General features: G+C 40.3%; 1 protein-coding gene across 1 annotated transcript in view; it reads left to right on the top strand.

Annotated features, from left to right (window-relative positions):
* The first annotated feature begins 960 nt into the window (after window positions 1–960).
* Window positions 961–26,825, top strand: part of cngb1a (cyclic nucleotide gated channel subunit beta 1a) — a 33,959-nt gene continuing 8,094 nt past the window's right edge. The window contains exons 1-28 of the mRNA XM_051378957.1: window positions 961–1,498; window positions 3,397–3,547; window positions 3,908–3,947; window positions 4,031–4,073; window positions 5,453–5,555; window positions 5,675–5,694; window positions 6,179–6,193; window positions 6,949–7,048; window positions 7,895–7,919; window positions 8,003–8,069; window positions 9,579–9,691; window positions 9,807–9,918; window positions 10,732–10,761; window positions 11,355–11,415; window positions 11,509–11,536; window positions 13,290–13,363; window positions 16,165–16,247; window positions 16,521–16,658; window positions 16,764–16,805; window positions 18,229–18,333; window positions 21,350–21,494; window positions 22,427–22,466; window positions 23,963–24,098; window positions 24,189–24,337; window positions 24,468–24,719; window positions 25,220–25,428; window positions 25,525–25,575; window positions 26,416–26,502. Of these exons, the coding sequence (XP_051234917.1) occupies window positions 3,398–3,547; window positions 3,908–3,947; window positions 4,031–4,073; window positions 5,453–5,555; window positions 5,675–5,694; window positions 6,179–6,193; window positions 6,949–7,048; window positions 7,895–7,919; window positions 8,003–8,069; window positions 9,579–9,691; window positions 9,807–9,918; window positions 10,732–10,761; window positions 11,355–11,415; window positions 11,509–11,536; window positions 13,290–13,363; window positions 16,165–16,247; window positions 16,521–16,658; window positions 16,764–16,805; window positions 18,229–18,333; window positions 21,350–21,494; window positions 22,427–22,466; window positions 23,963–24,098; window positions 24,189–24,337; window positions 24,468–24,719; window positions 25,220–25,428; window positions 25,525–25,575; window positions 26,416–26,502 (2,418 nt within the window). The 5' untranslated portion in view covers window positions 961–1,498; window position 3,397. The remainder of the gene's footprint in view (window positions 1,499–3,396; window positions 3,548–3,907; window positions 3,948–4,030; window positions 4,074–5,452; window positions 5,556–5,674; window positions 5,695–6,178; window positions 6,194–6,948; window positions 7,049–7,894; window positions 7,920–8,002; window positions 8,070–9,578; window positions 9,692–9,806; window positions 9,919–10,731; window positions 10,762–11,354; window positions 11,416–11,508; window positions 11,537–13,289; window positions 13,364–16,164; window positions 16,248–16,520; window positions 16,659–16,763; window positions 16,806–18,228; window positions 18,334–21,349; window positions 21,495–22,426; window positions 22,467–23,962; window positions 24,099–24,188; window positions 24,338–24,467; window positions 24,720–25,219; window positions 25,429–25,524; window positions 25,576–26,415; window positions 26,503–26,825) is intronic.

The following is a 26,825-nucleotide window of genomic DNA, read 5'->3' as shown; positions in this document are numbered from 1 at the left end:
CCGCAATGTTGAGCCGCCATGTTTCTACAGTGACTCAGAACGGACAAACCAAACACTGATTGTAGACTTTAACACATTTTTAGTGCGTTTTGCGGCCACTGTAGTTCCTCCTTTGCGCTTGGAAATGGAGGGTAAAATGAGAGAGTTGCGATTAGCAACTATGCCGCCACTAACTCCTACTCATTGGATCTTTAAGGATCTGAATAATAAATAACAACTGGTTTTAGGAGTGAACTGATAAACTGGTGGAGGAACTGTTTTAAGGTGCTGACCATGAGCCAAAACATTCCCAGTTCAAGTCAGGATGGATATTTTTACATATTGTTATCAAATGCTGAAAAAAAGCCACGTAATTAATCTTCACTGGAGGTGATGATTCAAGAGAAATGTAGTGCTTACTGCTGTCTTCTGTCTTCAAATTACTTTGGACAAAACAAATAGATTTGCAGCTGTTGAGCTCCTTCCGTTATCAGTCACACCATCAGGACTGAAGCTTCAATCCAATTTCAACACAACACTGTTAAAACAGCACTGAGCTCTCCAATCCTCCAAACCCAAACAACTGCTGCTCAGTCCAACTGCTGATCCTCTGCGAGAACACATGCAGGGAGGTTAGAGATTGAATTGATTTAGTTTTTTAAAACAAAGCTCACAGGATCGACAGTGGCTGATGAGGGAACCAGTGTTTTTATTTAAATATACATCCGTTAATTTAGTTAACAAATTAACTTGCAATTTCTACTTTTTATTTCCAGACCATCTCAGAACCTACGAACCACCGTAAGGATGTTCAAGGAGTTACTTCTGCGGCGTTTCTTTCCAACATGGAATACATTGATTAATCCAGTTTAGAAATTTTGTGGTAGTGAATATATCATCACCCTTACCCATACTTAAATATTTTTTTATTATTGTCTATTTCAATCTGTTTTATTTATGTAATTTCATATACAGAATGCATACTGTAGTGTGTGTGTGTGTGTGTGTTGGTATACTGTCACGTCTTTGTTCTATTTGTTGTCTATTGTGTTAATTAATTGCCCTAACTGCAAATAAAACATCTTACTGATTTGTGCTAAGCTAGGCTAAACATTTTCATGGACCTTCCTCTGACTAAACAGAGTAATGAAACTGATGTTCATCGTCTCGTCTAATTCTGGAGAAGACGACAAATCACAGGATTTCTCTGAACATCACAGTGTTTCTGTAAATCCTCTCTCGTCTAAGATAACCCGTCAGGGGTTTTATTCCTCAACTTGTTCAGCTTGAGGACTTGTGGTTCGGTTTTTCTCAGGTTCCCTTCATGTTTCAGCTTTTGGGAGTCTAATCTGAGCCCCGTCCCACCCCGTTCTGTCTCGCTCTGCCCTTCGCTTCCACAATAATCCTGTTAGCAGAGTTCTTCCGTAATCCTCCCACAGTGTTCAGATCCCTGCAGGTCTTCACAGCTTCTTCACCGCAGCTCTGTGGGATGTTGCTGGACCCTGACTGAACAACTCAGGTAGGACAAAAGACCACCAACACATAGACCACACCCACTTACACCTGTACACCACACCTTCATAGACACGGTGTAGCTGTGGAAATGCTGCAGAGTAGAGTGGATAAGTTGCTGTGTTTTGGTTGGTTCACTTCATTTTGTTTGATTTATGATGTGATTTGTCATGTTTTTTTGTTGAATTGGGGTTTGAAAAGACAGACCAACCAGAGGGTGCAGCAGGGTTGGAGAGGTTCAGACAATATTTCAGTCTTAAAAATGAACTTGTGACCCAGAGTTCTTACTGAGGGGTCCCATTAAGTTGAGGAAAACAGGATGGCTGCAGTTGGTGCCTTTAAGAACCGTTAACCCAGTCTCAACAGTCTGGTATCAGAGCAGAGTTTGGGATCTCATATTGGTCTTTCACAGCCATGGTGTCAATAAGATACTGAATAATCTAAATGTTTTACTTGCATTAAAAATCCACCAAAGTGTTTGTTCGCTTAATAAAAGTGTTAATTTATCTTTGAGCCAAACGGTTTGGACCAACAACAACCTCGATCACTCAAACCAGAAATGTGGTGTGCTTTTTTTCTTCATGTTAAAGACAAGGTTTTCCATATCCAAAGCCTCTAAAGTTGATTTTATGATTGATGGCTCTATAAATTGACTTGACTTCTTTAGCCACTTCTTTAGCCACAATCTGCCCAGTCCAAGGTGTTGATGTTGGCCCAGAGGCAACCAAAGTGCTGCAAACTAGAGTCCATTCTGAGCCCAAATACCCAGAATCTGGCAGCCATATATGGGCCAGTGCCAGCTCACATTTGGTCCTCCGGCACTGGAACACAGTCAAGTGTGCCGACACTCACTGTTGATGTACTGAAAGTCCTGTCTCCGGGGTGGAGGCTGCAGGCTAAAGGGTTGCCTGGATGATGGCCTGCTGGCTAATTCCCTAACCAGCTAACTAGCTAAAAGGCTAACTTATTGGTCAGCCAATCAGCCACACTTTGGCAAATCTGCAAACTAGTTAACTGTCTGACTGCTTGTTGACTGATTAGCTGGTTGGAATATTTTATGACTAGAGAACTTTTTAGCTAGCTCATTTGACTGACTAGCTGATTATTAAATACCAAGCTGGATGACTGTTTACCTGTTTGGTGCATTGTCGGGGACAGGCTCATTCGCTAATTACCTGATTAACTGAGCTATCATTAACTAATGGTTATCTAAATGTTGGGTTAACAGGCTAAATGTCTGACTGTCTGAGTGTTTAGCAGGCTGACTAGTAAACTGGCAGATTATGTGAGTGGCCAACTTGCTAACTGACTAAGCAGTCGACTTTGAAACTGGCTAAATGCTTAAAAAGATAACTAGAAAGTGCAAGTGGCAAACGACACCAGTTTTACTGGATGCACTGATGTCCGGTTGTACAGTGACACAGCTGTTTTCTGCTGCCAGACCTCCTGTGGCGGATTAGGGTCATGATCAGTCAGGTCTAATCGAGGCTGACACTCAGCCAGACATGATCTTAACTCCATTAAGTACAGTACAGAGAGAAGCGGGTCAGCAAACGCAACAGAAATAGAGCTGATTATTTTTGCTTTCTATTTGTTTGTCCAAGAACTTTTTACCATGAATATTAAATTTGTAAAAGAGGAGCCTTTTTACAAGCTCATGCTCTTTCATTCCCAGCAATGTTCAAACAAATTCCATATAAGCAAAACCATCTCATCACAAGATCCATTAGTAGTACTGGTGCTTTAAATCTTTTTACAAGGTCTTCACAGCAGATACATTACAGGAAATTTTGTAGGTTTTTGAAAAAGACAAAGAAAACACAAAAACTAAAAGTTTGAATACAAAATAATTTGTCCATGTTGTGTGAGACTACAGTAATGTTCTCTGGTTGTTTGTTCATCAAGGATGTTGAGCTGGGTGGTCAAAGTCGTTCCCCAGCCGCCTGAGCCCCCGTCCAAAAAAGTCGATGAGCAGAAGGAGGAGAAACCAGCCGATGCCCCGCCCCCTGTTGCTGCCCCTCCTCCTGTCGCTCCCCCGCCCCCGCCCCCGCCCCCTGTAAGTTTACGTCTCTTGATTTCCGAACACTTTTATACATTGAACACATTTCATATCTGGATCTGGATGTTTTGTTATATTTGATAGTACAGCCTATGTTAAGTTTATACAAACTAACGTAGTATTTATTTACTTACTTCCACTGGGGGAAAGACGAAATGTGTATGTTTTGATTGACAGCTCTTTTAACATTAAACACATTTCTGGATTTTGATATTTTGATATTTTATCTCCTACACATACAGCATCATGATTTAAATGACTTTGTAAAAGAGGGTTTTGATATGTATATATGTTTTACTTAAATGAATAATAAATGTTGTATATATGTAAGATTCCATTAATTAGTCTTTTCAACAGGAGAAGAAAGTGACATTTCAAGATGACAGCAAAAATGAAGGTAAGATCGCTCACGGTGAACATTATATGGTTTATATTGGTCCTGTTCTTCACACTCAACATACATTACTATTTTATTGACAGCTGACAAACCCAAGCAGGAAGCACAGGCAGCAGAGGGGAACGGGTGAGTAATATACAACAATATTAGATATGACGAGAACCAAAGTCATCACAGTCAACGAAGAGAAAAAGATAAAAAACACGTTCATCAAACAGGATATTATAGAAGGCTTAAATGTTATGTTGCAGTGTGAATAATATGTTATGTATGAATGTGCTGCACACTTGCAAAGTCCTCTCAGCACCAGCTAAGGTAAATCTCAATTTTATTGCAACGTTGGAAATTTGTCTGTGATAGTAAAATAATTGTAAATGTTGTTTGGTGCGAGGCCTTCAGAGTGATCTTCATTTGTTTCAGAATAAGTTAGTTAAATTACTAAATAAGTTGGACAAATGACTTTCAGGCTGATGGAACATTTTTGATATATTGGGATTTCAGAATAATGTGCCATCGTAAAAATGGGCAGTTTCCCGTTCACTGGTAACGTGCTAGTTAGCTGGGAACATGCTACTGTAGGGCTAACCTGCCAAACTAGCTGCCGCTCTAAGTGCCAGTTAGGAAGCTGACTATCTCGATCGAGGGACAGTTTATACTCGTGCAGGACAGGGTTAAATAAAAGTGGATGAACACAGAGGTTACATTGTGGTGTTTCTAGGGGGAACTGTACGCTGTCCTTTAGTGAATCCTCTTCTGGACTGATGGCTTTTTCTGCTCATGTCAAACTTAAAGAGGAAGAGGATGCTTGTCATTGGCTTTTATGGTCATTTTACTGGTTGTTCATGTGTGCCCAGAAGTTCTGCTTCTTCCTTCTGGTTGGAGGTTTATAGTCCCAATATGTTGAACAAAGCAGTATAAAAAGTTGCATAGTAGTAACAACAACAGTTTTTACTTTTCTTACCTGTTCTAGTTTATTTTAGTGTATTTTTATTGATCTCTTTGTAAGACTTGATTTTTAGAGGCTGAAACTCTTTATCTTTATCCTTTATAATGTTTGTCTGTTGTATTGAGTTGTTGGTTATTTGCCTTGTCTTTTACTGCAAACCAAATCTACCTATGAGTACAAATAAAGTAACCTTGATCCTTAAGTTCATCCATTGCAGTAAGAGAAATTGCTGGTTAGACCCTATAAGATTCTTAATCTATACATTAATATATGTCAACGTGAATGTTTCTCTCTGCTTTGTCACATTAGCTAAATGAAATTAAATATCTTAACTTGTTGACTACTAAAAGTTAGTAGTGTTTTTGGGAAACTAATAGTGGCAATATCAGGCTTTAGACGAGCTTTGTGACTCTGCTTCATGAGTCTCCTTTAACTGTCCTGCAACCTGATTTAGTTCATCTGAAAAACATTTCATTTTGATTTGCATGCTCTAATCTGGATTCCAGCTTAATTTGAGTTTTGATTTTAAAACAAGGCACTTTTTTCAAACTGTTTTCAGCCCAGTGCCTGGCTCTCAGCCCGGTGTGCTGCTGTGGATCAGCGGCGCTCTGCCTCAACCCGCAGTCTCACCAAAGCTGAGCCGAGCCAACTCCACCACCAAGGTGAGGATCAGATACTGACCCGGGATCAGATTCTACAAGACACGTTATACATACACATACCTGTATTCCCTGATAACATTTTCCATGTCTTTCCCCTCCTTCATCACCTCTGTTCACAGGAGGAAACTGCAACAACCAGGTATGTACAGTGTGTGTGTGTGTGTGTGTGTGTGTGTGTGAGAGAGAGAGTGAAACAGTTCAACCAGGAGACCAAGAGAATACTACAGAATAATTATTTAATTATGTATTGATAATGTATTGATGATACAGGAACACTGGCTCCATACATTTCATTTAATACCTGAGTGATGGATTATAATTGTTTTATACAGGTTTTGATTATATTTGAAGTTGATTCGATCTTACCCTCAGTAACTCGAGACTTGACTTGGGGGAGTCGAGGGCGTCTTAACAACAAGACAACAAGTCCAAGTCCCATCTCAAGTCTTTGAGTAAGAGACCAGATCAAAATGGAGGCACATCCCTTGTATGTTTCAACAACATAATGAGAATATTGGATGACAATATGTTCCTGGTTGAACATTTTCCATTAACTAGATGTGTTAGAGTGAAAATAGTTTACTGATGTTCCCCCTGTGTTCTTTCTTCCCCGTGGACGACAGTAAACCCGAAGACGAGTGAGTAATCTCAGCAGGAAACAACTTAATGCCAAATACTGAGCTGCTTTATAAACCAATTAACAGACATATTGCCAAATAGTGAGCTGCTTTATAAAACCATCAGCATAAATATTGCCAGATAGTGAGCTGCTTTATAAAACCATCAGCATAAAGATTGCCAGATAGTGAGCTGCTTTGTAAAGCCATCCAGAGGCACAATGCCAGATAGTGAGCTGCTTTATAAAACCACTACAGTAGCTTAAATACTTTCTGGTTTTCACTGTGATGTCCTCCGGCTGCTCTTCCTCAACTCTCTGTGATTTATGGAGTTTCCCTGAAGGAGCCACTAACTAGTGGCTGCTGTTAGCTGGTTAGCAGTGCAGCCAACTTAGCCGTCCTATTGAGTAACTCTCCCGGACTGAGCGCTCAGGGCATCGGGGGAGTGTCAGGGTTTAATGTTACCTCTCTAGTACAGGAGCCCCAGGAGCGCCAGTGCCTCCAGTGTCCATCATTAAACTCCCTGAGAGTTGAGGCAGAGAAATCACACGACATCAGACGAAGAAACAGAAAGTCTGTAACTTTCCCTCACAACAGAAAAACCACCTTCTGCAGACAGAAACTTGAAGTGTTAGTCTCGAGTCTCGAGTCCCGAGTCCTGAGCAGAGCGGCCCATAACTGAGACTGTAGCAGCTGATCTGCAGTGTCCTCTGGTGTCCAGCAGCCGCCTGACAAAGACATCAGTCAATTCTGTCTTTCTGTTTTTTTTAACACAGAAAAGGGATGATAGCTTGGATCGCTCAGGGTTTGGAGAAAGTTGTTCCTCAGCCTGATCTGAAGAGCAAAGACTCACCACCAGCTGAGCAACCCGCTGAGGTACATCAGCAGTAGATAAAGTAGATAATTACACTCCTGCTTCTGTTCCACTGTCACTTCTCTGTAAAGAATTTCTGTTATTTAACATCCTAAAAAAGATCAAACATGATTCTGGGATTATTTGGGAATATTCAATTAGCTCAAATTCATATTGACTTAAACACACTTTTTATTGTTATATTATGCCAGCGGGAAATGTTTCACATTTTAGGAAAATATGCTTATTTGGTTTCTTGCTGAGATTATCAGATTAATATCACTCTCATGAAGCCACAGCCAGCAGCCAGTTAGCTTAGCTTTTAAACTTTAAACCAGAAAACTCCAGAATAACCATGAAAAACGGAGCCATTTAGGAATTACCTAAAGAGTTCTGGTCTGGGATATTTTACTCATTTTCAGTTTTTAGGGTTAACCGAAATTATTTAAATAACCCTACAACCAAATGTACTGTAACTAATCACTTTATCCTCCAGAGAAACAGAAGACATTATTAACTCAAGTAGAACTAAATATGAAAGGTAAATCTCCCACAATGCCCTCTGCTGTGTGACTTCATGTGTTTGTTTATCCTCAGGTGTTTTTTTTTAAATCTTTTCTATCTAAGTATTTTATTCTATTGTTGTATTTTATTCTATTGTATCTTATTGTATTTTAATGTACCTGGCTGCTATGACGACCCAATTTCCCTTAATTAAAGGGGTTAATAAAGTCTATCTATCTATCTATCTATCTATCTATCTATCTATCTATCTATCTATCTATCTATCTATCTATCTATCTATCTATCTATCTATCTATCTATCTATCTATCTATCTATCTATCTATCTATCTATCTATCTATCTAGGTGTGTTCGACACCAGCTGCACCAGGTGAGAATCTGATCTGAATATTCCTGCAGACAAACATTCAGAGACTGGATGTTAAATAAATGGTTGGTTTCTTTCTGCTGCAGAGCCTCAGGTGGTGGAGGTGGAATCAGACAGAGAGAACAAAAATGACAACAAACCTCTCCCACCCAGGTCTGTGTGTGTGTTTCTGGTAGAACTTTATAATACAGCCTGTAATTTACAGTTTAATATTGTTGTATGTATCAGCTACAAATAAAATACTTAGTGGTTCAAGAGACTTACAGTTGGGAATTTAGCTATTAGGTAAAGTTGCTCTGTCCATCTGACAATAAACGGATATAGAGCTACACAGTGGTTGTAATTGAGCTTTTACGGAAATAATACTCAGCACCTTCCATAGACTGTGTAAATAAAGATGGTCGTAGTCTTGTTGACGTCCCTAATAGGTTTCTGAAAAGCCGTTGTGAAGCTCAGTGTGGTCGGCTCTCGCCGTCACCATCTTGGCATTCCTGACTCCACCAGCTTATCCAAAAATGAGACAAAGAGGTGGAGCGTGGGTGGAGCTAAGGCGGGCTGAATGAAGCCTGGTTACTGAAAACAGACGCCTGCGACTGCAACATCGACATATACGAAGACAGACGACATGACAGCTTTCCAAAAGTGAATCCTGAACCTCTCTGTCTCCCCCTGGTGGCTGACTGCAGTATAGGTCATAAAGCCCACTGCTGCCATTTTAGCAGTTGGGACAAACAAAAATCAAAGTATCAAAATTTCCCCCAAAGATGGTTTCTTGAAGATATAAAAAGTGGGTTTCATGTTATGATTGACAGCTGAGCCTATTCGGTCGGCCAGGAGAATTGTTGGTACCGACCCTGATACTGCGCAGACTGTGGCTCCGAATGTAGAAGATGACAGTGGCCACGTTGTTAATTATGTATAACTTTAAGCCTTAATATAATTTAAAGGGGTGAGTTGTACAGTTGTCATGAACAAGGAAATTTGATACAGAGAACAAAAGGCTGTAAAGTTAGACAGTTTGGGGCCTTATGGAGACTCACTCACTGCTGGAGCCAATCTCTAATGGACGTTAGAGGAACTGCAGCGTTTGTGTTAGCTTAATTTTACGGCCACAGAGGTTGTTACCATCTGGTAAAATCAATTTCTCCTTTCCTTTAAAATGTCCTCTTTTGACTTTTTGCCCCAAAAAGACTACGGCCATCATCTATTATCTATAAAACATTTATTTAGCTTCTAATTTTCTCAATCCATGAAGGAACATCTCATTCTTTGGCTTAACAGAAACATTAAAATCAAGCCCACATTCAGAGATACGTGGTTTTCCCTGGAAAGGTGGGTATGAAAAATTGTGTTAAGTCACTAATTACTAAAGCTGTCAGACAAAATAGTGGAGAAAAAGTACAACATTTCAGATGTAGTGGAGCAGAAGTATAAAACTGCATAAAATGGAAATACTCAAGTAAAGAACAAGTAGAAAGAGAAACAAACAGGGACAGAAATAGAGAATTTGGCTGGTTGCATGGGGATGTTTTGAGCAGTAAAGTCAATTATAATCCAAATCACAAGCAATATTCTAACTAACTAATGTAACTAATATTTGTGTGTGTGTGTGTGTGTGTGTGTGTGTGTGTGTGTGTGTGTGTGTGTGTGTGTGACTGACAGGATGATAGAGTGGCTAAAGCAGGGTATAGAGAAGGTGGTTCCTAAGCCAGAGATCCAAGTTCGCTCAAAGACAGAAGTCAATGAGAAGACTGAAGCTCCTGCTTCAACTAAAGGTACCTTCAGCTCTGTGTCAGCCTCAAATCCTCATTATAAACTCATGGTGATGTTTTTAAAATAGATCATGTTAGAGAATAAATATTGGTAAGTGTCTCCTGCTTCTTTAAACAGCAGAGGCTCCAGCACCAGAACCTCCTCCAGCCCCAAAACCTCCTGCAACCCCAGAACCTCCTCCAGCCCCAAAACCTCCAACAACCCCAAAGCCAGCCGCTGACACGGAGAAGTAAGATGTTGAACTTTTCGCACTAAAATAATAATTATTTTATGGAGACAGGAAATTTTAACTAAAATAACTAAAAATAATGTTGCTGAGATACTGATTATCTCGGTCATGATCCAAAATAAAACAGGTGGAATTTCTTTAAGTGTTGTACTTGAATATTTTAAAGTTATCTTTTTGGGGGGGGTTTGTTGGCTTTATTGATAGTGACAGCTGTAGAGAGACAGGAAGGGTCAGTGGAGAGAGAGGGGATGACACGCAGCAAAGTGCAGGTCGGATTTGAACTTGGGCCGCTGCAGCAGCTCTGTATGTGGGTCGCCAGCTCTACCAACTGAGCTAACCAGGCACCTGTACTTGAATACTTTATTTTTTACTTTACCACAATTTATTTGATGGCTTTACCCAATATTTTATTTAACTAGTTTGATAATCATTTGTCATTTGCATGTAAAAATGGTTCCAGCTTCTGAAATATTAAAAAATGCTGCTTTTCTGTTGAATAATTTTAATGTATTTGTAATCATTTTGAAGTTTAGTCTGTTGGTTGGACTAAAGCATTGTAAAGGTGTCACTTTCTTACTATTTTCAGAATTTGTACGAATGGTGAATAAAAAAGAAAAGCAATTTAATCCATAATAAAACAGATCATTAGTTGCAGTTCAATAAAAATAGTTCAGAATGCAACTGCAACAATAAAACTCTGCTGTTACATTAATGAATGAGTCATAATAATATAATAATATCATAATAATAATATGTAATATAATAAATAATAATAATAATAGCACTTTTTCTCTTTTTCTTTTGTCCTTGCAGGCCTTCCAAGGAGGGAGAGCAGCAGCCCAAGTAAGTTTATCCACCAGTACATTAGCAGTAGTGAACACAGCTTTAGCTGGGGTTCTTCCTATGGAAATTAAATTGAAGCATTTTAAAAAGGACGTTACTAGGAAACAAAACATGTATCATCTCTCATAATATCAGAATGGCTAAACAAGCAGCATAATATTGGATGCTAATTGTTTGCAGATATTTTACCCGAACTAAAAACAGTAGAATACTAGCTACAAACAGGTACCAAATCATCTGATATGCTAGCCAGTGTTACGCTAGCTTCAAATAAGGTTGGCACCACAGACATATATAAAGATCGACAGGACAGCTCTCCAAAAGTGAAGCCAGACCCTCTCTATCTCCCCCTGGTGGCTGACTGCAGTATATTATTTTATTATTCTTATTTTCCCACACTGAACATCGTAACCGTAGCTACAAACCGCATCAAATCTTATATGCTGACCAATGCTATGATAGCTGCAAAGCTAACGAGCAATATCACACTAGTTACAAGAAGCAAATATAATGTGTGATATACCAGCTGGTATTTGAGGATCTACGACATAAAGTGTTTGATTTGGTGTAACAGCTCGGTGTTGTCTTGACAGTATGGTGGGCTGGATCGTCAGTGGGATTGAACGTATTTTGCCTCAGCCTGTACAGAAGCAGGTGAGTCGCTGTATTTCATCTCTCACACATATAAATTCAAGTTAGGAGACCATCAATGAATGTGTCGTTACATTATTTGTTCCCCTCGCGCAGGATGCCAGCAGTGACGAGGTGCAGAGCGGTAAGTACCACCTTTCCACTGCTTTCACATGAACATTAGGATCTACTGAGGTTGGGAATCAGCATCACTGATATTTTAGGGACTAATTCCGCGTAGTTGTTGGCAGCTGGCTCTTGTTAATATACAGATCAAATATAGAGGTAATGTACAGATGCCACAGACACAACTTCTGGGTACACTTCACTATGAAGTTTGGACTAAAGAATTGTTAAGAGCTTGAAGTAACGGCCTGCCAAACCAGATGGTTGTGTTGGATGTAAATTAAACAGTGACGGTAGTTTTCTGTTACTGTTTACAATGTTCCCATTTTAAAAGCAGATTTGCAGAAGCTGAAAGTTTTTTCTGACCTCCAGTGGTTTAACTTCTCACCTGGTGATGATGTAGAAGTGTACTCCAGGGCATGTCAGTACTCTGTGACATCACCCAACATGGGTGGGGTTACGGGTGTCAGCCTTGTGTTAAATTCTTTTTTGCATAAACACATGCATGGATGAATTGATTGATTGGTTGATGGGTTGTCCTAGCTGTGTACTGATTGGCAGGGGCTGGTGTCAGTGGTGAGGCGGACTCTAACCGGGCTGCTCTTCTCCTTCTGTTTCAGGGGGGAAAGGCGGCAAGAGCCCCTTAAAATAAAAGGAGAAGGAAGAGTGGGACAGAGTTGCTCACACTGACACTGACAGCTACAGAAACTCTTTAACTGACTGAAGGACAGACAGACAAACAGACCGACAGACAGACAGACGGAGCAGTTTGTACTCCTCGTGATAAAAAGCTGCTCCACAAAGCTGCAGTGCTTTCAGGTTTTGTACAGCTATTATGCACAAGTAACTTCTCTTACCAAACATTTCTGGAAAAACAAAAATATGATGTTTTTTAAATGTCTGATCGACACATATTTGAACATGTTTAGACCAAAATGATTGTATGAGATTAGCCTCTTTGACTCTCTCTAACGATGAATATACAGTGGCAGACAAAACAACACAAGTCTCTGTAACGCAGAGTAAATTGTGACATGCCGATAAGTCTTTATTGGACTGCCCTGTTAAATAATCCATGGAGCAGTAAAGTAACTGCAGGGACAGACTGGTTCCAAATCAGCTTAAACTGTGATTATTCTGCCGTCAGTGCTACTTCATACTGGAAACTCACATAAGCTACTAGTTGCAGAGACTCTGGACTCTGAACTGACAATAATTCAGGACAACTTTTGCATGTTTACAGGCTTTTTTTTGCTGATGATAATATAAAGGCAGCTAACTAAATACAGACATTGCAACTCATTAAAGTATTTTGCTGTGTGTTCATGAGAATAAATACATCAGTTGGAAAAAAATAAGTGCTTTGTTGAGTGTTTTTGTTGTTGTGTTGAAATTGCTGGGAACAAGAATCAATCAATCAATCAATCAATCACTGAGTCAATCAAATAATCATGAAATGTCAGAATATAAAATGTGTATTCTGTTATCTAAACATCAACTGTGCATTGCATATTGATTTTTTAAAGTCGGGGTGGAAGTTAGTATTTAAGATTCATTTCTTTTTCAAGATTAAAAACATGAAATCATGAATTCTTTGATTTTTTTAAATAGAATTTGAGCCCTGCCAACAGAGTGTCAGATATCCTTATATTCCAGAATACGGACAAAAAACACAAATTTAAACGTTTCAGACATTTAGATTTCCAGTTGTTGATATGTGTCCAAACGCACATAATTCCTGAGTCCTGCTCTTCCTGCCATGTGGTGTTCAGTCAGCATCGTACAGCAGAAGACAGACCTGGTGCTGGAGGACATGGAACAGAATGCAGAGGCCAAACAGGAGGAGGTGAGTCTTACTTGACCCGGCCTGTAACCTTCAGGTAACATTCAGGATCAGTTTCAGAAAGACTGTAACCAGAGTTTTAAAGAAAATATGTATGTAATAAACAGTGTTGGGCTAGTAACTCTAATCGAAAGTAATATTATAACTTCACTTCTTACTCTCTGCCAACAGTAATTATTTACACTACTAGTGTAAATTTGGTTAAGAAAAATTGGTGCCCCTTCTCCCCTAAATTCAGATTTCTGATGATTAAAATCCAGTTTGTTATGAAAATCAAAGTAATGGAACTATTGTCCTCCACGATTACAAAAATGAATCCAAAGATGTGATTGGATTGTTGGATTCAGATTAGTAGGGGTGCCAACAAAGGTAATATTCTAACTAATAATTTTTGGGGGGTTGTAAGTGTAATATTATTACTGAAATGCATTAGTAATTAGTTACACTAGTCGTTACTGGGGAAAGTAATATTAATATTATTACTAGTAGTGAGTTACTGCCCAACACTCGTAAAGAATTATATGTTGTGATTAAATCAAGAGTATTTCAAATTTGATTCGATTCGGAAGCTGAGCCACTACTAAAAAGTGGAGTTACAACATTACACACCACATTGGTCAGAGAGGATTATCACTAGAAGAGTCACATGAATCAAATAGGACATCTCGCACCCTTCTGCTTAGGGTCGTGTTGAAGTGAAGTGACGCAGTTTCACATGATCTCACTATGACGATCAGCTATGAATTGAACTTACAGTTCCCACTTACAATGAGGGGGTTCTATCTAAAGTGGAAAATGAAATCAAGCGAGGTACCAAAGCGAGTCAAGTTAAGTGATGCTAAGCTATACCATACAGTTTAAATTAGGCTTAAGGGTGCAATGGTTGTAATTTAGGAAGGTAGGTACAATGGCTCTTTGAAGGGTACCACGATAGTACCTGGGTAATCACTGGGGTTTTCAGAGTACCAGGTAAATCCTGTTGTAGATACCATGGTGAAGAGTACTTTGGTAGTTTCAGAGTGGGTACCATAGAACTAAAATGGTACCATTATAATACCACAGTATTTACCATTGCACTTCCGCTATAAAGGTACTATTCTAGTCCATCCATTTGAAATGCTATGGTACCTACTGTGGTTCCGAGTTACCCCTGTTTAGGTGGTACTGGACCAGCTCTCCGTTATAAAGGGTCCGAGCCTCTTGCCTATGAGTATTACCCTATTATATTAAAAAGACTATTTAAGCTGGTGGCGAGGAGATACGCCTAGCTTCTAACTGCCTTCGTCCGAACGCCTACCCTGCTCACCCTAGTGCAGCACCTGACCGAATAGCCCTAGAGCCAAGTACCACACTAGTCACGTTTGTTAACGGCAGCTCTCCTCTTATTGATCTGTGCCGTTGTTAGTTGCTAGGATTATTTTAGTGGCTTGTACAGTAAGCCCCAAGGGTCTGTTTAATTCCTTTGGCTAGAGTAATCTGTTAGAACCGTTAAGTCTTTAACTTCAATGGTTATTTTTATTGCAAGATTTAGCAAGGGCCAGCATACAGCATGTACTGATTCAAAAAAAAAAAAACTGATTGTTTACATTCACTAATGATGATTAACTATGTTTCTAATATTAAGTAAATAATTGTTTAAATTTCAAGCCCCTGATGAAAAAGGCTTGTAGCTGTTGAGAGAGAGGGAAGAGGTGTACCGGCCCATACAGTTCTTCCAGGCCTGCCTTACTGTTGGTTGCTGCTGAAACTCCCGACTTTGTCCAAAGTCCGCAAAGTCTCTGACCAGTGCAGTCTCTAAAGGCAGGGTGAACGAAAGAGTGATCCTTGGTGATCAATTGGAACCTGCAGCCAGGGGAAGATGGTTATTCCTCCTCTGCCCGCCGCTCCCGTCTCGGCTATAGGTTGTTGGACTTCTCTTTCTGCGATGGTGGCTGGTTCGTTGCTCTGTCTCTTGAGTTGAAATTCTAAGTTCAAAGATGAGTTCCTCCAATGTGGTCGATCAATCAGCAACTCTTGAACCCAAGAGCCAGCCGAGGACTAACCACGATCCTCCTTGTGTAGCCCCTTTTATCCCCCTAGGGTGTTCGGTTCAGGGCCGTGCCACTTCCTCTTTTGCTCCTCACAAGACGGTCCTGTGTGTGCGCTCAACTTCACAAGCTGTGTGTCCGCTGTGTGCGCTCAACTTCCCCGTTCTCTCTGTACCAGACATGTGTGGTTGCAATACATGCCTTTTCACCTAGTTACTCAAGACTTGAACATGATTTGCTCTCTTGACTAGTTAAAAGAGGTTTGATGGAGGAGGTACCATGGTACTCTAGATGGTACAAGGTAAATCCCATGGTATGTACCATGACACTTTGAAGGGTACCATGCTAGCACCAAGAGAGGTACCATGGCACTATGAAGGGTAGTAGGATTGTACCATTGTAGGTCCCCTGACCCTTTATAAGGCTGCCGTGGTAGTCTAAGACTAAGCACCATAATACTTCCAAGGTTAGCACGGTAGTACCATTGTGGTGCAATAGCACTTTGGCTACAAGGGTACTACACTAGAAGTACCCTTCAAAGTGCTAAAGTACCTGCTATGTACCTACATTAGAGGGTACCACGATAGTGGCAAGGGAGGTTCAATGGTACTCTAAAGGGTAGCAGGTTTTACCAGGGTAGGTACCATGGCACATAGGGTACCATTGTGATAATAGCAACAGTACTAAGATATTTGAAAAGTTACTAAATAGTAATCAACAGAGATGTTTCCATGTTAAGACAATGTGAGTGAGTTCCCTCTCTGTGGTTGGTTGCAGACAGACACCCAGATGATGACTCCAGTAACAGACAGCATCAAGAAGGAGGCTGGAGGAGCAGTTTTAGCTCAAATGGAGGAAAGGTTAGTGACTACTCTCTCTGCCTAATTTACTCTATGGTCCTTTTTCTCCTTTTTCTCCTTTTTCTGTTTGATCTTTTTGTCCAACAAGTGCACTAAGAATGAAAAGGTCTCTCAGTTGACAATCCAGGGTGACAACTGAAGGACATTGTTATTTTAGGGTTTCATACAATTTTCAGCTATTTCTTTTTCAGTGCTAAGCTGGATTTCATCTTTCTCTTGTTTAGACTCAACATTTAACTGTAATCGTGACCACTTGCGTTTCTTGGTGTACAGACTACAGCAGGAGCGTCTGGAGGCAGCCCGCATCGCTGAGGAGATGGCCAGAAAGGCAGCGGAAGAGGCAGTCCGACAGCTGGAGGTGGAGCATTCAGCTAAGATCGTCATAGAAACACTGCCAGAGTCTAACGAGCAGTAAGTGACGAACACGTATAGGACACAGAAACAGAAACACATCCCAAACACTGTATATCCTGAGATGATACATCCTCCAATAACAGTCCTGTTTGTTCTCAACAGACTGCCCAACATCCTGGAGGAGGAAAATGAGGATGAGCCAGAGTAAGTCCATCTTCCTGTTGCTGTCTCATATACTGCTGTTATGTTGAGTTAACTGCTTCTAGCTACTGCTACTGCAGATTCTGCCTCAACTGAAATGATGGCTAGGTCAGATTCATCACTTGCAACACCTTTTATGTTGGGTTACATTTGGCACCCTTCTATATCTCTGTAGTGGATAAAAAAGGGATTCAATTCAATTCAATTCAATTTTATTTGTATAGGCCAATTCATAACAGAAGTTATCTCAGGACACTTTTCAAATAGAGCAGGTCTAGACCGAACTCTTTAACATTAATTACAGAGACCCAACAGTACCACCATGAGCAAGCACTTGGCGACAAGGGCAGGAAAACTGCCTGTTAAAAGGCAGAAACCTAGGACAGATCCTCCGGCTCTAGGTGGGTGGTCGTCTGTCTCGACCAGTTGGGGTGGAGAGAGAGAGAGAGAGAGAGAGAGAGAGAGAGAGAGAGAGAGAGCGACAGACAGACAGACAGGTGCACAGCAACAACAGTATTGGCAATGGCAGTCAAGCAGGACCATGGCAGGAGGCTCCACCAGGATCCATGAGAACCTGCGAGACGGAAAGCACAAGAACTCCGGGGAAGAAGTGGAGTTAGTAACATGCATTAAAGGGACATGAATGAGTGCAGAAGAGAGAGGAAGAGAGTAGCTCAGTGCACCATGGGAAATCCCCGATAGTCTGGGCCTATAGCAGCATAACTAAGGGATGGTTCAGGCTCACCTGATCCAGCCCTAACTATAAGCTTTATCAAAGAGGAATGTCTTAAGCCTACTCTTGAAAGTGGTGAGGGTGATGATGAAACTAATCTCTATATTCTTGTTTGACTGTGAGATATGAGGTATTAGGAGGGTTTGTTGTCGGAGTATTGCTTTATTGTAGTCCCTTAGAGAGCAGGTTTCCTATAGTATTGCAGCGATGCAAGTTACCTAGAAGTGGGCAACTTCCATGGTCTTTCATTTTCCATAATATTTTGTAAAATGTTAAGTGTTTGACATAAAGTCTCATCTGGCAGGAATGTCTGATCCTGATTTGGATGGCCTCTTGTCATCCCTATAACTGAAGTTCAAATGTAGTTCCCAATCACTTTCAAATGTCACTGAAATACAAACTAAGTGACTGATTATTTAACAAAAAACATGCATCTCAATATGGGAATTGTGTTTTTCTATAACATTGACTGTACTTTATTATGCCCTTTCTAGGCTTTGAGCACCCTCTGCTGGCAAAGTTAGTATTAAACCGCCATATCCTATTTTTATTTTACAAAAACCTGAAGCTCTGCTGCTCTCTGCTTGACTTGGATGCTGCTCAATGTAGCAACTACTTGCTCTCTGACACAATGAGCTGAACTGTCTGACAGGGGCTTTCTATCTTGTTTGTCCCTTGCTGCACACCGTTCAGGTTGCAGGACCTGCCGGAGGACAGTGAAGACAGCACAGACAATAGGAGTCCTGAGGAAAATAAAGTGAATAACAAAACTGTTGAAGAAGAGAAAAAACCAGACCAGTAAGCTCAGCCATACAAAGGCTTGCACCTGCAATTAGATGGAGGAATACTCCCATAATTCTTATGATTTGGATCTAATTTATCTGTAGACCATATTACATTATGTTAGTGCAGTCAGTTTAACGCGTTATTAACTGCGTTAAAGCAAACCCATTTTAACGGCATCAATTTTTTATCGCAAGATTAACACCTAGCACACTTTTTTTCACATGCTGTTGCAACAACTAGTAACGTTAGAAAAACTACAACACTACACCGGCTCTAGCTAGACTGGAAACAAAACAACAGGCACACCGCACACACTGTTTAAGAGTAGTAGACGTTACGTTTTGAGTGGATGGGGAGCGCGAGACGCCAAAATGGATGGATTCCTTGTTGTCTGAAAATGTCAACAGGCTTGTCTGTTGCTCAAAGCAAAGAAGTAGTAGGCTTACCTTTTATTGGTAACCGTTACTGTTCATTCTTTCTGAAATAAGAGGCTGGGTTGAGCCTCTGGTGAATAAATGTTCAAAGCAAACTTGAGAAAAGTATTAAGCCATCGTTTAACTGCACTATAGGGCCCTAGTTTACCTTACATGTGCACTTTCTAATTTTATTTTGTATCGCCCTGTTTTGATCCCTTAGAAAGGGCTGTTGAAGGGGCTGTTTGTGTGACAAAGTATTTTTTTCACAATTTTATTGATGGACAGTGTTACATTATGTGAGAGATTATTTGCTCCAAGTGAGAATGTTAGTGTGAAATTGAACACTACAGTATATGCCAATGTTGTTTTCAATAAAAACAACATTTGCACAAAGCAAGCCGATCCACTTTTCCATGTTGATAAGAGCATTAAAATGAGAAAAAATAATGGGACAAAAAAAAATCAAGGGACATTTAGAATAGATAAAAATGTGCGATTAATTGCGAGTTAACTATGACATTAATGTGATTAATCGCGATTAAATATTTTAATCGTTTGACAGCACTACATTATATACATTATTATATTCATAATATTATGATCCTCTTGTGGAGTTCTGTAAGAAACTCTAAGATGTCATATTTTGGCACGTGTACTTCCTGTGCATAATTTTTCAATCAAGAGCTTGTACTACTGTTGCTTGTACCTATTTCTTCTGGTCTTTCTGAGTGAACTGAAGTCCTGCACTGGGTAAACCTCCATGCATCTTCCAATCTTTCCATCTTTGCAAGAGCTGGTCCGTTGTGCGTCACTCTACTCTCCCTGGAAGTCCCCTTTAGAAACAGTTACAAACAAGGGTCCCACAACAATCTGAGGGCAAATCTGACCACTGCTGACCTTTTTTGGCTACCTTGGTGACCACTGCCAATAAGTTGGGCAAGGTTTCCTCCAAGTCTGCCTCATCCTCTCAGGGTGTGAAATGGGAGCTGAGTCTGTAAGTTGAACTTCTTCATTTACCTCACCTATGTCTGCGACGTGTGGGAAGTGACAGAAATTAAAGGATTTTATTGAAAGAACCATGTGGTTCGTGCATTGCTTCCACAAGCTCCTGTGGAGGTAAATTCAAACATGTCCAACAGGCAGGTGACCCTGGGGTAGATCCAGAATACACTGGAGAGATTACATAACCAATTTTATCATGGACTGGAAAGAAAGACAGACCTTCTTACAGTCTTCTTTTCAAAAAGCTAAAACACAACTCTCCAGTCCACATTTTAAGTTAAATGGGTATCTTGGAATTCTGCTAACTGGGGCTGACACCGATGAACTCACTTTAGCTTATAGAGGAACTAAGGCAGGACTTTGGTTCTAAATAGTTTATTTTTGCCAAAACAGTTTGTCATCTGCTGCATGTCTGTTTTTGCAAAAGCTATCCTCCTTACCTTCAGTGTCTCCTCGTGATTAAATTTGACTTTATTTGTGCTGCGTTTTGCCAACTTTTCTTCTATAAATCAGGCCAAACCCTACAAGATACGTAGAAATTTCTAGAGTCAGTTACTCACAGTTTCTCTCCAGACCGTGTGGATTTTGTACATTTGGGAAAATCATGTTCCCTGTCCATTTTTTAACCTTTATTGCTAACATTGTTCAGTTGGTTGTTCCTACAGTAAGTGCACATGTTGAATAGAGTATGATAAAGGTATAGTTAAACTTGCTGTAACAGTTTTGAAGCCATTTGGGGTCAGCAGTAACAACTTGTGAGCATGACATTGACATATATAATTTCAATACAGTGACTTTGTTAGCCAATAGTTGCTTATTTACACATCCAGCAGTTACAGAGTGACACATTCATTCATTTGGTGTTGTGTTTTTGTCACTTGATGAATGTAATTCCAACTCCCTGAATTTGTTACTGCACCTTCAACCTAAAAACTACTATCAGCTTACTTTACACTGTATCATATGAACCTTAAGCCTGTATTAGCTAAGGACACTGAAGATGCAGATGGGATTTTACAATAGGACAATAGGTCCAATTTATCTTACAGGACAATAGGTCCAATTTATCTTACAAGACATTTTCCTGGTTCTAAACATTACTAATCTCCTCTTGTACTGTAGCACTCAGCCATCAGTCTGTTTTAGTTCTACCAACTTAGGCCAGGGCCCTGAGAGTGCCAGCCTTAGCTCAATTCAACTCAGTTCAATTTTATTTGTATAGCGCCAATTCATAACAGAAGTTATGTCAGGACACTTTTCAAATAGAGCAGGTCTAGACCGAACTCTTTATAACATTATTTACAGAGACCCAACAGTTCCCACCATGAGCAAGACCTTGGCGACGGCGGCAAGGAAAGTCAGTAGTCAGTCACTTCGGTCCAGAGGAAAAAATACCCTGACAAATATGGATAATGGATTCATCTTTTGGTTTTGTTGACTTTATATGCATTAGCACCCCCTCTAAATGTCGCTTTACCTACACTGTATGTGAACATACCTTAACAGTTCCACAGGGGAGTTCTCCAACTGTTACGTGAATACAAGGATACCAATGGATTCGTTTTGTGGCTGCTTTTCAGTCATTCTTGACACTTGCTCGTCTTCACCAGGTGCCTGGTAGAAGTCTGTCCAGCCGAAGATGATGCCACCCTTTTATCAACAGATGTGGAGCCAGCATCGGAGAGGAGAGACCTGGAGAGTCCATCTTCCCAAGCTGTCACCCAACAACCAGGGTCACAAGCTCCAGAGGATTCAGTTAGTGAAACTCTACATCTAGCAGACATTCCTTTATACCACAGAGCTTCTTGTATTCTGTTTGGCTGGAGGGTGTTTTTCAGTTTCTGACATATTATCCTCATTAAGTTGATGCTTACAGCCCACAGCTCCTCCTGCTGGTTGGAATAGTGAAGTAACTGCTAATCCACATTTTTTGGCAGAATAGTTTAAGGGCAATTGTAGTTTATTCCCACTTCTGTCTTATTTTTACAGCTTTTCCCATCATTGCTATGAGATATAAAAACATTGTACTCACCAGGCTGCAATGAGATTATTGCTGATTGTCAGTAATGATTATTACCAATATTTCAGGGATTCTCATTTTAGGTTTTATCTTCTAACAAAGTAGATAAAATGGATAAACTGTTGGTTTGTTTCTAACCTCTCTAATCATCTGACTGCTGTTTTCTATGTTCCCAGATATGAACTTGGTGAGTACAGTGTTCTTGTCACTGATAGGAATGATGGACAAAATGACAAAAATAAAAGTATTCTTTAACTTTTGAGGAGGACACAACCAATACTCGGATTTGGTTGTTAGCTAGTGACCAGGTCTGCAGCAAGCCATGCATTTACATAAAAGTAATCACAGAGAAAAATTTACTTGATTGGCCACTGTATGTTATTTTTCAATAATACATGACTTATTGTGGATCATCCCTTGCCTTGCAATATTTCTTCTTCAAACATAAAAATATTATAATATTATAATATTATTATATTCTCAAAAAGCTCCTCCAACAGCTTCGTTTACACAAGCTTCCAACTGTATCACATGGACATCCTCATATGGAGTCTGCTCTATTGTCATGGAGCTGAATCTTGTGATTTCATCCGAAGTACTTTTAGGACACCATCTGCACGTTGGTATACAGTGAATTACAGGACATCTTTCTTTCTCCTTCTCTCAGGCCTGTGCAGCAGGTGAAGAAGAAGAGGGTGAAAACGGAGGTGAGAGTTAAAAATATTAAGATTTTTGCAACAGTATATAATATATATATATATATAATAACAGAAACATAAAAACCTACATTCTTTTCCTTCCCACCAGCTATGTTACTAACAAAGTGTCTTACTAGCTTAAAAATGGGTGTGTTTGAAAATTAAGATTTATTTGATTTGAATGGTTGCATTCAATGGATCATATGAACATGTAGGCTTGAGGTTCACCTAAATTAATTTGCATTTTATTAGAATTGTGAAGTTGTCAGATATTATGTCTGATTACAGGACAAAAACAGAACTAAACAGTGACGTCTGTGATAACTGACACAATTAATGAGCTTACATTTGTAACTTGTCTTTGACTCTGACTGTTTCTTCGTCCAGTTCCCGACATTTGCTCTCCGATAAAGAGCTTTCTGCTACAATTCCCACATGCTGCCGAGTGTCTGGAGAGCTGCAGGACGCTGATGCATCGCCATCACCTCACCCCTCCCAAACTGTCCATGCCGACCCCGCCGCCAGAGCTCACCCAGCTGACCCAGGAGCTCTTGCAGTTCCCCAAGCTGGCGCGTCAGTGCTGCCTGAGCCTCGTCAGCCGCTTAAGATGCCTTTACTCCAACTCCCAGCATCCTCAGCAGCCTTAATCGCGTCCTCCTGCAGCCGACCCTTAGAGAAACCTTATAGAAACCCTGTGTAGATGGAAACCTTTAAAGTGCCAAACAAAACCCTCTGCATCAATAACATCCTGCTCATCATCACTCCCATCATGCTCTGCTGCTCTGCGCTGCTTCACCATGAGTTGCCAGCTAACCACACTTAAGGTGATATTACAGGAAGTGGATGTTTGTGCTGTGCTAGGCTTGGCTGAAAATATTTATACACATCATATTGGATGGATGGAGAGTCGGTCATGTGAGGGTTACAAACACTGAATTGATAGTAAAACACAATATTAATATATTAATATTAATATAATATTACACCTGAGATGAATTTACAGGTCAGAAACTGGTAATTCCGATAGCTCCAATATGACTTGAACACGGCATAAACGACAACATCACCGCATGATTCTGAGAATAAAAAGAAACGTGTCAATTGATCAATCGATACTTTGGGAGACTAATCCAGAAACAGACTTTATGTTGTGATAAAATCTCTAATCTTCTCACTGGAAGCTTTAAGCCACTTCTCATGGTCTTCATCGGTAAATGGAATTGTTTTTTTTTACTTTTATAAACTACTGTACATATACTAAAACATATACATGCTAGCTATTTGTAGCTATGGTAGCATCAAATATGTTATCTGTATCTATCTATGTGTAGCTAGTTCCACTGCCTCACATTTTTTGCATGTACATCATACACACGAGCTGTACTGGGGTATTTTTAGATAATAAAATGTTTTAATTGTAAGGATGCCCTTCAGCCTCTACGAGTCGTCACTGCTGTAGGAAGATGTTACCTGTGGTCAAACTGTTTTTCTGTCGTGTTCCTCAGGGAGGCTGAAGGTGGAGGGCCAAAACATCCCCCAAATTATCACAACCCCCCAACCCCATGAGGACGATGATGAGGAACTGATGAGGATCAGTCTGAAGACCGGCAATCAGGGAGACCTGCTGACGGCAGATGAATGGTGAGAGACACCACACACAAACACACTTCATCCTCCAACTGTTGTCACCTCCGTCCTCCATGTTTTCTGTCCTGTGGTTGTCGTCCCCAGGACTCGTCCTCTGTCAGCAGCCAGCGTCGGCAGCGTGGTGATCCAGGACCGTCTGTACCAGCTCGTCGGGCTGTTTAAAGGTCGGACAGAGCACCAAAAGGAGCGGCTAGTGGACCCGGACGAGTCTGAGGAAGAAAGTCCCTCAACCTGTATGTACTGACTGTCCCAGGCTGAGAATTAACGTTTAACTCTGATCTGATTTCTTCAGCTTGACGTTCAGTTGATATCTGTGTAGAATCATCGGAATAACGTTCTAAGAATATTGTCTAATCTCTGCAGCCCCAAGCAAAGCTCCACCTCCTCCTCCTCCACCTCCACCTCCACCAGGAGAAGAGAAAAAAGAAGATGCTCCTGCTGCAGCAGAAGAAGAAGAGGAGGAGGACGAGAAGGAGATGGTGCTCCCATTTACAATTTTGGGACAGCCAGTAAAAATACCCAAGCTGCCCAAACTGCCCAAACTTCCTAAGCTGCCCGACTGGCTCCGAGTCATCGTGGAGTACCGCTTCCCCTCCAGCATCGACCCCTTCACCGGTGAGCAAAGCCAGGCTCTTTTCTTTATTCACACCACACGTTCTGGTATCAACTGAAATTAAACAGAGAGTTCAACATTTTGCTAATGCTTTAAATCTGTAAAATAGACCTTAGATACACATCTAAATTCAAAGCTGTGAGTTTGCTCTGACCAATATGATTACTCAATATAAAATCAGCAGGTTACTCGAATCACATCATGTTGTCAATATTGTAGGATATAGGGTAAAGGATAAAGAGTTCCGCGATCATGGTAGTTTCTCCTACACACTTGGAAGGAGAGCAGTATTCAATTGGTTGTGATCTGCAACTTCACCGCTATATGCCACTAAATTTTACACACTGGACTTTTAAGTATATCAATATCAAGTATTAGCATCAGAATATATTTAAAATACAAAAAGTAAAAGTACTGATGCTGCAGAATGGCTCAGAATGATGCATTAATTTGTTTTCAAGTGGACTATTTGTACTCTTATTTTCTGTATCCATCTCCACAGATCTGATCTATGTACTCTGGCTGTTCGTTGTTGTGGCGGCGTGGAACTGGAACGTGTGGTTGATCCCTGTCCGCTGGGCATTTCCGTACCAAACCCCCGAAAACATCCACCTGTGGCTGATGATGGACTACACCTGTGACCTCATCTACATTACCGACATCCTCATCTTCCAGCCCAGACTGCAGTTCGTCCGTGGTGGAGACATTGTGGTCGGTGAAACATTTCAACAGAAATATTTAAAAACTGACTTTTTGATTTGAGTTCAGCACAAACGGCTTCTCTAACCTGGAACTTTTTTATTTCAGTGTGATAAAAAGGACATGAGAGAAAACTACATGACCACGGAGAGATTTAAGGTAAGACTGAACCTGAAGATAAAGCAGACAAAATACTTACGTTAATGTTATATGGAAGACCAGAACATTAAAGCCATGGTTCCCAAATAATTTCAGTAATTACAACAAATACCATCACTTCAAAGCCATAAGATAGAAGTGAGTTTTAAGGAGAGTTTTTTTATTGTCTCAGACTTGTTGGTATTTGTACTCAACTTGGCCATTTTCAGAAGAAACTTTCTCCTTCAAAACAAAAACCATCGATGAAGCACTCTTGTACAGAAAATGGCCAAGCAATATTACTTACAATCGTATTCCTGGCTGCCAAAACTCATTGGAAACGGCAAAAGCATTTATGGCACAGCTTTTTTCTGTCTCTGCCTTGATTCTATCTCTCTGACTTCGGCTTGTCTTGGACTCAACAAAGGTGGTCTTAATAACAGAACAGTAGAATCAGCAGTGAAATAATAAAATCACTTCGGACCAGTGAAGAGCAGATTTAAAAGTTAAAAGTCTGACAGTTTTTAGATGTTTCGCCTGCTGATAGGAGAATAAAGTTGTATTGTAAACCTCACACGATAGCAGAGGAGCTAATACTCCGGCAGCATTGGACATGGTCACAATCATAGGTGAGAAAAGTGCTGAGACACTGAATAGTTAACTTAGTTAGCTCTGTTTGCGCTGTTAGCTCTGACTACAAGCTCGCTGTTCCTGCTACACTGCGGTGGTCAGTCTCTGCATTTGCTGTCAAGGCAGAGCCTGATGCATTTCTTAATTTTCTAACAGAATTAGTATATTTTCTTTATATCTGTTCAAATAAAATTTCAGTGTTGTTACACTGTGTTTGCTGTGTGTTGACAGATGGACATCATCAGTCTGTTTCCTATGGAGATATTTTACTATTTCACTGGAGTGAACTCTCTGCTGAGATTCCCTCGCTTGCTGAAGGTCAGGAGCTGTTTCTGTTTCATTGTTGAGACTTATTTTATGTCAAGAATACCAACTTGCTTTGCCATGCACCATGACATCCACAACATCCAAAACATTACATCATTATATATCATTATGTATTGTGCACATTTCATTTTTTGACACATCATTTGTAAATAATTATCCATGATTGGCAAAAAAACAAATAATAATTTTAAAGGGATAAACAACACCAAAATAATTAGTGTTACAGTTATGCTAAATTTGGGTACTGAGCCATTTTTTGGTCCAGTTCAGGTACTGGTTAGGTTAGAATATGTTCATGAATTGTCACATATAAT

This window comes from Dicentrarchus labrax, unplaced genomic scaffold (genome assembly GCF_905237075.1).
Source record: "Dicentrarchus labrax unplaced genomic scaffold, dlabrax2021, whole genome shotgun sequence".
Classification (NCBI taxonomy): Eukaryota; Metazoa; Chordata; class Actinopteri; family Moronidae; genus Dicentrarchus; species Dicentrarchus labrax.
The sequence above is the reverse complement of the archived record's forward strand: the minus strand, read 5'-3'. Positions and strand labels throughout refer to the sequence as shown.